The following is a 12,098-nucleotide window of genomic DNA, read 5'->3' as shown; positions in this document are numbered from 1 at the left end:
ATTTAAAGTGACACATTTTTCCCGGTAGCGGGAAATTTTTTTTCTTCATTCTGTGACGTCATGATAGGGCTTCGGTTGCAGTTGAATAATAGAACCGGTGGTTTCTTGATTTGGGTATTGCGCCGTTGTCATATTTGCTTACGGATGTTCATTGTGCGAATGTTAATTGATTTTCTTTTTTATTATAAAGTCGCTTGGTAAATTTGGCGATAAACATTTTTTTTTTTTTTTTTGTTATATGCGCTTGAGCAGCGATCACCACATCCATGTTTTTTAGTAACTTAATTATTACTTAAATATTCTAAAAACACCTTCTTGTGAAATTTATTTTGGAATATTTTATCATTATTAAAATAAAATTTAACAATTACAAAAATATCGCTAAATCTATAAAACTGCACTAATAAAAGAAAAACCCTTAATTTAATTTAGCCTTTTGCAGAGTAGTATTTAATTGACAAATTGTGGGAAAAAATGTTTCTTCATTGTGTTCCCGATTGAGTTTTCATTGGCTACTATTGACGCTATCGCAGTAAATTACGATGAGTGGAAATTATACATGTTAGCAATATTCGACTAAATTATTGCACCCCCACCCCTCTGTTGTCATAAAAAATTTCGATATTAATTATTGTAAACTCATAATTCACTTTTCAGTTGTCATGTCATTCTTTCTTTTATAGCGCAAACGGTCAAGGTAAAAGAAATTCAAAGAAAAAAATTGCCCTCATTGTGCGTTAATTGAATTTCATTTCAGCGTAATTCAGACATCGTCTGCACATCACGTTCGCCACGTAAAGCGGACGTTTTCCGAAAAAGGAGAAACATTCATACATTGCAAACGCGAGTAAAGCACATGTCAGTACTCTCACCCAATAGAGAGAGCGCGCTCATCTCATGGAGATCAATGAAATGCGACTCCCAACTCTACGGACGTTAGAGACGTCAGATATCTAGCTTCTCGTCACGTTGACAGGTCCCGTACGATACGTCTTGCTGTCATGGTAACGCCGACCAAAAACTGGTTTTAGGGAAAAAAAACGGAGTTCACGTGCCGTACGGAAGACGTATGAATGTTGCTTGACTCTTAAATTAAAAACTACTTTTCATGAAATAAATATAAGCTTAGTTGTGCCCTGTTTGTCTTCAATTTATCTCACCTCCCCCCCCCAAAAAAAATAGTGATTAAGACCAGTTCTATCGAAGTTGTTCCTTTCTTTGCTCCGATAGGAATGTATTTTTTTCCTTTTACCATATTTAAAACGTACTAAACATTTCGGTTTTTCTGCCAGAGTTTCAATTATCTCGTGCAAAGGGAGAGATTAAACTTCCACAGAATTGGCCATTGAATAATGAACGTATTTTAGCTTTCTAGAACGGAAATACACGAGCAGGAGCGGATGCAGACTATTATTTTAGGGGGATCATGCTGAAATATATGGAGTTTTCGGAACGAAAAATTTGTCACTGTTTAAGTGTCAATAAAAAGAACCAAATAGGCGAGGAATAAGGCGCCTAGTATGCACAAGCGTTTTTAATTAATATCTAAAGCAATGAAACTAAGCAATAGTTTAAATATTTACTTAAACCAAAACCCATTAATATATCAAAAAGTTTACGAAAACACTTATACTTTGTTCATAAAGTATTTAACACAATGTGTAATGATACATTTGCATGATATTTTACATTCATCCATCCTCGTATGCAATTCTTAAATTATGATCATATACAATAATGATGGATGGATAATATTGTCGACAGTTTAGGGGAGGGGGTTGTGACCCTCCCTCCTGTATCCGTTCCTGAATACGATAATATCTGTTCAACTATTCCTCTCTGTTTCAAGCGTATGTAGATCTAATTCAGGAATAACTCATTATTTTTAATAGTTTATAGAGAACTCAAAGACCTTCTCCACAATGCACCTGTGAATTTATTTATTTTAGCTTTAAGAAACCTGTTTCACCAAATTTTACACCCTGTGACCACATTATCATATTCTTTGATTTAAAAAATGTAAAGCATAGCCTGCAGTGTTTCCAAAAAGTTTATTATATAGCGACCGAGTTGAAAAGAAACATGAATGAACTGCAAAGTGCAACATTGATGATTATGGGGAAAAAGGTTTAAAAGAGTTTCCATGTAAATTATGTGGAATTCGTAGACAGAAAAATTTATGTCACGCAGATACTTAAGTCTAATTGCGTAGAAAAAGCTGTGTTGAACTACGTGAACGATAAAAACCTTCTTTTTCACTTAGTAAATCTCCGCTTAGTTTTAGTGAAAAAGATAACAAGATTAAAAAGTGTTCCCGTATGTTTTTTTTTTCTTATTTTCAGCTCAAATGTTTAAGTTTTGGGGAAAATAAAAATCTGTACGTCACAAAAAAAAAAAAAACTGTCTTGAAATAAATTCCAACTACTTAGTATAAAACTATAAAACAGTGCTTTAATTCTGCTTAATATATTATGTCACTGAGTATGACCAAGATTTTTTTTTCTAGCAAATTCATGTTTGTCGGCTTTTCTTTTTTTTTGCTGACTATTACCTTCCACCAAATCGTCTAATTTCGCAATTGCTTGGACCACTTATATCGAGTTTTTTTCAAATTTGTATTTCTTTCTTTTTGTCTAACAAAATGACAACGAAACTAAGCAAAAATGATTCGAAGGATAAAAATTTCTTCAACTTCACAATATTGGCGATTTTATGCAGTTTCTTACTCCAACCACATAATTTTGAGGATTTCATTCAACATCTCACTCCAATCCCACAATTTTGAGGATTGTACAAAGGCTGTTTAATCGGAGGAAAAATGACCGGCTCCGATTCCGACTCCGGAAATTTTAGAGCCTTCACGTCCGACTCCTTTATCCCAAAATCAGTCCAACTCCGCAAGCACTGGCAGAGTTCTGGACTTCGAGGGATAATGACCGACTCCGACACTTCAAATTTTAAATTTTCGAATCTTGACTCTGACTCCAGCTCCTTTACACCCCAAAGCAGCCCGACTCTGACTCATCGACTCCGACTCCGCAGACCTATTTACAGCCCCTCATCTCTTAGTATCTAAACTTTTTTGTTGTTGTTTATAACTTCAGGGGCCTGCCTCGAAGTTAGCACGACTGTCACTGAAATCAATCCGAAACCTCCTAAGCAATGAAGCCTTAGACCTTTTACGTCAAAAGAAAACGAATTAAGTCACCATACTGTTATGCCTCACTTTTGGTTTTATTTATTGAGAAGGAAAAGCTTTTTCTTGTTTGTTCTTTCCTCGTTTTAGTGAGAAAATTTTAAAGTTTGGAATAATAAGTATTACAATTGATATTATTTTTTTTTAAATAAAAAGACAAAAGTTTTTGCAGTGAAAGTCTATTGTCAATTACTTGTGCTTACACGATTGCAATAAGGAAAAGCTAATTTTAGTTTTGCTCAGTTGCAGTCATAATTCGCTTCTTTGGAAGTTAAAAAAAATGGTTGCCATAACAGCTTCAGATTTTAGCAATCTCCATAATTTGCGTCAGTCTCTTTTGAAGTTAAGAAAATCACCGATGATCAAATAATTTTCTTAATATAGAGTATTTTCTTTCTTGTTTTTTCTTTTAAAGAGATTATACGAAGCTCAGAGAATTTGATTTTTTTATCATATTCGGAAGAAAGCAATGTTAATAATCAAGAAACTGGCAAAATCAAGAGTAGTTTTTTTCTTTCTTTTGATTCCTCAACAAAATAAAATGTGGTAGTAAAAACCTTGATTGTCTTTCTCGTTTTTACCTTTTCTATATCTCTCGTTTTTTACTTAAACCCTTTTAGGATACTGTTTAAATAAAAATAATGAAGTATATTTATCCTTCCAAAGCGGTGAAACTAAAGGAAATGTAGTATATTTCAGAGATGCTTTTATTATGATTGTGATGTTGCTGAAGTTCTGTAAAGAATATATAATATTCAAATGTTTTACTATAAATGCTTTACCTCAGAGAAATCTTTTCAAATCTAGAAATCTTCAGTTTGTTTGCATTTTCAGCATTTCGTGGTAGACATTAGAGGGTCTGACATATCGTAGGAGGCATTAACAATTTTTAGGAATCACTTGTGCCAGTTTTTCTCTCAATTAGAACAAAATTCAGTTTGACATGACTAGTTGCATGCATCATTTTGCAAAGAACAACTTAACATTCCTATTTTAAAAAAATGTCAAATTAGTATTATTTTATTAATTTCATATTTTGGTTAAAGCTAAAAATAAACACCAAAGCTGTAAATAATATTTCTTATCTAATTAAAATTATTTGGTATTTTCTGAAAGCTTAAATAACGAAAAACATATTTGATCTTAAACTTCAGAAAAAAAAAAAAAAACTCTTATTCATTTAACTATTCTCCAGTCTTGCAATGTACGATTTTTTATTCTTTCTCACGATGGTTTGCGCTGTATAAATGCATTTAGTGGAATTGAAACAAAGTCATGACATTCTACTTATGGTAGTTGGTAGCCAAATTCCTGTGATACTTTGTGACAACTTACTTATTACCCACTGCTCATAGTAAAAGCTCTTTTGATCTTTTTTCTGTAATAAAGTTGCCATAAAAAGCTTAGAAAAACATTTAATGTTTAACTGTTGAGTAAAATTCCAACCGATGCCTGAATATCTTTTTAAGCGCAATAAAATGCAATGTTGTGTATTTCTTCCATAATAGCTGGGATATTTTTTATATGAATGAATTTTTACTCATTTTTCCTGCTGTTCAGAAGGGATTGTTTTGTCGGAGAATTATTTCTTCTAAAGTTGCAATTGCATACTGTTTAAATGCATTGCATCAACAATACCGGAAAAGATAACAAAATTATATTTTATGGTATTTTATTTTAAAAATACTAATTCCCTATTTCTGCGTGCATTGGGACATTATTTTACTGCATTTCACAAAAATATCGTTGGCGAAATATTTTTGGCGTAAATTCCAGCTGTTCCTTACATTGTTATCTGAGTATAGCTTGATTTTTGATAACTTAAAATTTTTCTCAAACAAATAGTGTTTAAACATATATTGATGTATTTCTCAGGGGGAGGGAAAGTTTGGATTGCCATTTCCATAATCGGTAAGCTTACTTTGTCACACAAGCGATGAACTAAGTAAAATATTACACATTTGTAATAGTATAAAATACAAAATCTATATGAATATGAAATTGGGATTAATTTATCATAAAATTCTCGGACAAAAGTATTTTTCTACATTAAGAGAAAAGCTTTAAAAAATGGAACTAAGCACTTATGTAGGGGGAAATGAGTAACGAGTGATGTGTTTTGTTTCTAGCATCATCATTATTACCTTCGTAAGAATCATTTTTATCAAAAATCGGGCTAAATTTCTCTTGTTCGAATGATCTTATCCTCGACATCTCAACTCCGTGTCTTATTTTTGTTTTGGACGTCTGAAGTTTTCTTATAAGTCGGTTAATAGGCATGCCCATATTTGGAGTATTAGAAATGTTTGTAATTCTAAACCGCTACAAAATAATCTTTATTGATAATTTGAATACGCTGCACCTGGGCGGTAAAAGCTGCTGATTTTTTTTAAAAAATTCTGCAACCTTTGCTCTTTCAAACTTTTCAGCTACATTCAGCGTAATTTTACCAAATTGAAAATTGCTCGCTGAGTGGCTGGTGGAGCATAAGAAACATGATAACATTTCAAATTTCATCAAATTTCCTGTAAGACAAAGCAGTTCTATAAGAAGTATCAGAAAAATAATTTTTACTGTAAATGAATAATAATGATATTAAAGAGCTATTGAAACTGGAATGTTTAGCTTTCTGCCATTATTTATTGATTTAGTGCAAAAAAAAAAAAAAAAAATCATTTTTAAAAAATTATTTGTAAATGCGCATTTTTCAGTTTCATCACTGAATATTTATAATATTTATTTTATATTAGTTTTGAAACGCATGAGTTAATTTCTATTCCAGCTAGCCTATCAGTTGTTGATGTTTTGTTTTTTCTTTATTTTTATTTATTTTTTTTTTTTTGTGATATGGTTTACATTTACTGAAAGCTTTTTTAATAGTTTAAGTTTTTACTCTCATGACTGGAGAGTATATCTGTTAAAACGTCTTGCATAGTTTGCCGTAACACGTTGATAATAAATAGTTAAAACCCATGGTTTAGCGTTAAAGAGATCATGAGCATCGACTGTTCAAAGCTTCAAACAGAGACGGGGGAAAAACAGAAGAGGAAAAAGAAAGAAGAGAAAATAAATGAAAAATTGAAAAAGAAAGACAACGGAAAGAAAAGGGAAACAGAGACGTACATAAACAAAGAAAGAGAAAATACATAGAAGAAAAGAAAGTTAAAAAAATAAGAACATACCAGAAAATTTGTTTTTACTTTTAATTCGACAAAATTTTTTTGTTTTTTAAAGATCCAATTTTTGTACTATCCTTTCTTCATCTTAGCCGTGAATATGAAACCCCAACTTCCGAAAAATGAATGATCCCTTCAAATACTGAAATTATAAAACTACCGACTATTTTGTTGCGTAATTCAGATGAAAATTGAACTGGCAGTGAGGAACATTATTCCTAAATAGATACGAATACTAGATGCACATAATAAAAATAACAAATTAAACTCTATAGCTTCTCACTTCTTGTGAACGAACTGGTGTTGTACACATAGAATGAAAAAACCAAAGCTCAGTGGTTTCTTATTTTTTACACCCCTTCAGATCCCCTTTCCTCATTTTTATAGCTTTTAAAGAGGAAGGAGTGGTGTTTTCGACTTCTGAATTTTCTGTCGCATTTTTCACTTCTTTAAGTACGTTTTCCTCTTTCTTCTGATAGATATTTAGTACATTTTTGACGATAGGTTTCGATTTTATTAAGTGCTCTAAATTTTCAGCCATTTTGGATCGCATTTCTTTTTCCATGCATAAAGACGTGAAATTTGACTGAAATTCGTTTGGACCATGAGGGTGTGCACCTCACAACGGTTTTATTTATTTATTTCTTTTATTATTATTTATTTAGTTTATTTATTTATTTTTTTATTTTGTAACTTCACTTTTTTGAACTTTTTTGGCGAAATTTTCACCTTACTTCCCTATTTTGAGGGGAAAAAAAATCTTTCTTTAAACACTTAGATTAGCAGTAGTTGCAAAATTTTACCTATTATAAAATTTTTTATTCGTTATTATTTCAAAATGTAAAATCCTGCATTTTTGTCTAAAAGTAAACAGAAAATATATTTGTGACGTTCTTTCAAGAAAAACGCGAGCGATTTTTTTTTTGAGCGAGAGATTAGAGCCTCTAAACACACTTTGTTTTTAGCCGTTGTTCTTTTTAAATTGTAAAATCTTAAATTTTTGTCTAAAAGTAAGCAGAAAATTTTTTTCTGCCGTTCCTTCAAAAAAAAAAAAAAAAAAAACACGAGTGGTTCGGACTGAATGGAAAAAAGATAAGAGATTCTAACATACTTAGTCGAATTTCAATCATTTGCGACTTAAAAATATTCTTCTTGTGCATTGTACACTATGTTTGGATCCTCTCACTGCAAAAAAGAAAAGAAAAAGGAAAGGAGGCTTTATTTCAGCAACATTTAAACAATGTCTTTCTTTTTTCCTTTTTTGCGGTTTTAATTAATCTCGAAACACAAAACTAAATCACAATTTAGATACCCGCGTTCGGAATATGGCACCAAGCAAGACTTTAAGAATGAAATCTCAAATCGGAGCATATTTTTTTAGATTTCGTAAGTTGTTCTCTACTTGCCAGTTGCCAACGCTTTCTTCTTAAATGAATTCTGTGCTTATTATCTGTGATTATACAGCTTTAGTTTGTAAAATAGTAAACAATTGACTGTTGTCTTCATTCATGGATGCATCTGAAAGTAATACGATTTTCTTAAGTTATCACATTGACTGAATTCGACTGAAAGAAGTCGGAATTCATAAGTTATTTGATATGACACTATATATATACTTCTGAAGAATTATTTTATTACGGATACATTATTATCCCTGATAAAGCAGTGAAAAACCTTAGAAACATGAAAATGATTTCATTCTTTTGAGTGTGTTGTGTTCTTAAACAGCTGAAAGATAATAGTGTTTTATAAATCGCTCGCAGCGTGTTTGCATTTTCAAGCTTCCTAAAATAATGCTTTATGTGATACTAGTGCAATTAATGCCGATGTATCATTTCAGAGCAATCATAAATTTAGTTTGCTTAAATATCTAAGATTGCACTTAGAAAATAATGATGAACGCTTATACTTGATTTCTTTTTCTCATCTTGATATATTTTCAAAAATGCAATTAAAATATCGTGTGCGAGCACAATATTTGCTCAGGTGTTTTCTTCCCCTGACTGCGTAGCGATTTACCATGTCGCAATTGTGAGCGACCTCTACGACACACTCCAGCGCAAAGGGGATCCAATAAAGCGCAAGAAAAGTATTTTACGTGGTTCTGTTCATCTCTAAGAGGCCCCCAAAGATGTATCACGAATGGCCTCCAAACCTGTAAATCCTCTTTTTATGGTATTTTGAAATAAATAATTAAGCGTCCGTCATCCAACAACAGTCGTATGTAAAAGTTGTGTGCTTCAAGGCTCAATATTTTTTTTCAATCATGTTTTTTTCTTTTCTTTTCTTTTCTTTTTTTCAAACTATTCATTTGAAAAATGTCGACTTTCACCGGTGATTCACCGAAAATATTCGGTCTTTCGCTGATATCTTATTCATGTAAACTTTCATATTCACCGGCTAATGTCGACATTTTCCAGATTTCGGATTTTCTCAGTAACACACACACACACGGATTTTACTGTGCATTACAAAAATAAGCAAAGACTTTATTATGAGTTTCACGAATTTCTGCTGAAAATTTATATTGAACTATGTTTCTTTATTATGCGATAGAAATAGTCTGATTAGTTTTGATTTTATTTTAGAGGTTCTTGAAAAGTTGGAAACAGCATTGCAAAATGAAGATGTCGTTAATAGGAATGTTCGACTTGCCTTGCATATTTGTGATACCGTGACAAATGTGAGTATGAAATGCTTCCTCTCACATTTTTGTGTATAAATGTTTTTTTTTATTTTCCTTTTGAAAGCAATTTTATGTTTAAAAGATAAAGGACTTGTTTCTGCCATAATTTTAGTATAATTTTTAAATTGATCATGCGTGGGGGAACTATTTAAGTTTCGCAATTTTGCAGCAGACCGTTTTGCCTTGATTCCCTCCTCCCCCACCATAAGTACAAGCCTCAACATTGTATTCTAAAGTTAAGAATTTTTGCTTTTTCTTTTTTTATTAAGGTATTTTTTAAATAGGTTATTGGTTTAAGTATAGGTTTTTTTTTTTTTTTTTTTTGGAATAGATGTTCTTGTTTAAAAATGTGAAATTAAAGAAATATTTAATTTTTCGTGTCCGTGTATTTGCTTAATTATTTTATTTTTAAAGTAATATTTATAATTAAATTTTAAAAATTCACATTTGTTTTAACGATACTATACATTTAAGTCAATTGCATTAATTTAGACTAGTAAAATGTCGAAAATGTATAATTTTGTATTTAAGTGACAAATATGTTGTAATACAGAATCAGAAAAATGAATGAGAAATTGGAAGTACTAAAAAAAGTAAATTTTGAATTTAAGAAACATTTAATATTTTTAATTGAAGCGTAAGTATAATTTTAAGTAACTATTTTAACTTGTGGCGGGTTCTGTGTTGTTAACGTAATGAAATTTGATGGCATTACCAGTGAGAAGTTGCATAGTGCACATTTATTGCAAAAAAGTGAAACGGGACTATAAATAAACACTGCAATATACAAAAAAAATATATGACGGGATTTAGTTAATTTCACGAAACTTGACAGCTTATGCGAGAACTGAAAACTGTTAAAGAATGTAAATAATTTTAAAGATTTGTGGAAAGAGTGTTATAAAAGGAATCGTTTAAAATATCTCAGAAAAAAAGGAATTATCTGTATTTTAATTTTAAATATTTGAAATGTACCCATTTTTTAACTTCTTTTTCCTCAAATTTTGAAGCTCATGCACGATCTGAAGACATAAATATTTTTTTATTTATTATTTTTTTCATAGTTTAGGTGCCAATGCATAACTTTTTTTTTTACTTTTAGAAGTCACATATCTAAAATATCCATTCTTTTCCCCAACCTAATATGTATGCTAACTTGCTAACCAATTAAATTCCGCTGCAGGCCGTAAGCAACTACTTCAAATTTTTTAACACGAATTGCTCGTGGTGGAAACAGCTAGTAGTACAGCAATATTCTTATTAATCCTACTGATAACAATTAATTGAATTTCTTTTTCTTTCTTTGTTGAACAGATTATGAACAAATTTTCTGTTTTAAATGTTATGTTTGAAGCATTAACTCAAAAGAACGTAAACTGTAACTTTCCCTTGTTATTTCTTTTTAAATTCTTTCGCTACTTCAAGAACATGTATTCTCTGCAGCCATTTTTAAATGGCCGAATGGGATAATCAAGTGCGGGGTTTGTTTGAGTTCATGGTCGTCTAGTTTATCGCCAAATATTCCTTTTCCTCCAAGTGACATATTTCCCCCAATTTATGATCGTTATTTATTTTCTGATTTATTTTGAAGTTCGTATTTTCGTAGATTTCATTAAAGAGCTTTTTGACAGAAAAGATTAGTAGGGCGGGAGTTACTTTATTTATGCTTAGAATGATAAGATTCTCCAAGTCGCAGATAAAAATATCTTCGGTTGTTATGTAACGGTTAAGAGCTCACGAGATTTGAACACGTGAATTTTGCTTTTTTTTTTTTTTTAATCTCCGACTTCGTTTTTCTTATACGTTTTGTGAAGCAAAACTGATTTTCTAGTTTTTTCTTTTTTTTTTATGAAACCGAATTCAATGAAGTGGTCAAGAAAATGTGTACATTTATGGGAAAAAAAGTGCTTCAGGCAGCGTTAAATCAGTAGTGCATTTTCAAATTGCATTAATCTGATTTTCAAATTAAATTAATTTTTTAATAAAATTTTCAAAAAATGTAAAATGTTAACAAAAGTTCAAAAAAATTTTGACAGATTAAATACTTTTCAATTAAGGATTGCTTTCTAAAAAGAAAAAAAAGTTATCTTCCATTAACACGATTGGAATAAAAGAATCGACGCGGGGCGCAAAAGTCGTCTTATAAACATTCTATCCGCACACATAGAAAATATTTTTTATTTCAATTAATTTTTTTCCGATTCCCCAAGTGCTTAAATATTAGCCGAAAAAAAATCTATTTTTACGAATTTCGAATTTCAAATTGGAAATAAGTAATAAGTTGAAGAATCGATTTTACAGTGTAAGAAGAGACGGAGAATGAAAAGTTTTTAAAAAGTGCACAAACACTAATATTCAAATTTCTACAGCTCTTCTTTTTTACATTTACACTATTACACGGTTTTACCCTTCGAAGACGGTGTCTCTCAATCTCGACTCTTCGGAAACAAAAACGCATTATTGTAGGAAAATTAAACAAATGTGTATGATTTTATTTCGCCACACCTTATTGATTTAATCAGTTAAGTTTTGACTCTGACTATTCGGATAAGGTAATTTTTCCGTCATTGCACCAAGGCAAGAGAAACTTAGATTTTCCATAGCATGCTTTGCTTAAAGGAATATGGCGCTTTTTATTTCTGATATACCCCTAGAGGGTGTCCGAAAAGTTCTTGACACATTTTAATACTTTATAAATAAGCAACAAATTGTTGTATCAACATATGGTTTGTGCCATATAATACTTCACAGGTTCAAGACTTTTTTATGGCATCGTAAAAAAAAAAAAGAAAAAGAAAGTAATTATATTACATTAGTAACATTCACGGCTGTATCGCCACAGTTAGAAAAACAGTGAGTTTGTTTTTCTTACTATGACGATCAGGGCTGTGGAGTCGGAGTCGAAGGGTCGGACTAATTTTTGGGGTAAAGGAGTCGGAGTGGTTGGAAAAACATGCCTACTCCGACTCTGGACTTTTTTTTTTTTCTAATTTTCCTTACATTAAAAAAAAAAAAAAAACTGACTACGAATAGGTTCAAT

General features: G+C 31.1%; 1 protein-coding gene across 5 annotated transcripts in view; it reads left to right on the top strand.

Annotated features, from left to right (window-relative positions):
* LOC129231210 (protein timeless-like) overlaps window positions 1-12,098 on the top strand; it is a 129,498-nt gene that overhangs the window by 32,475 nt on the left and 84,925 nt on the right. For 2 of the 5 annotated variants that reach the window (XM_054865463.1, XM_054865462.1), the window contains exon 3: window positions 8,961-9,055. In XM_054865463.1, coding sequence (XP_054721438.1) covers window positions 8,961-9,055 — 95 coding nt within the window. Of the gene's footprint in view, window positions 1-8,417; window positions 8,603-8,960; window positions 9,056-12,098 lie in introns of those variants that run through there. The other 3 variants (XM_054865464.1, XM_054865465.1, XM_054865466.1) reach the window with 3 other exon arrangements.

This window comes from Uloborus diversus, chromosome 10, assembly GCF_026930045.1.
Source record: "Uloborus diversus isolate 005 chromosome 10, Udiv.v.3.1, whole genome shotgun sequence".
NCBI classification, from domain to species: Eukaryota; Metazoa; Arthropoda; class Arachnida; order Araneae; family Uloboridae; genus Uloborus; species Uloborus diversus.
This window is presented reverse-complemented; position numbering and strand designations above follow the sequence as displayed.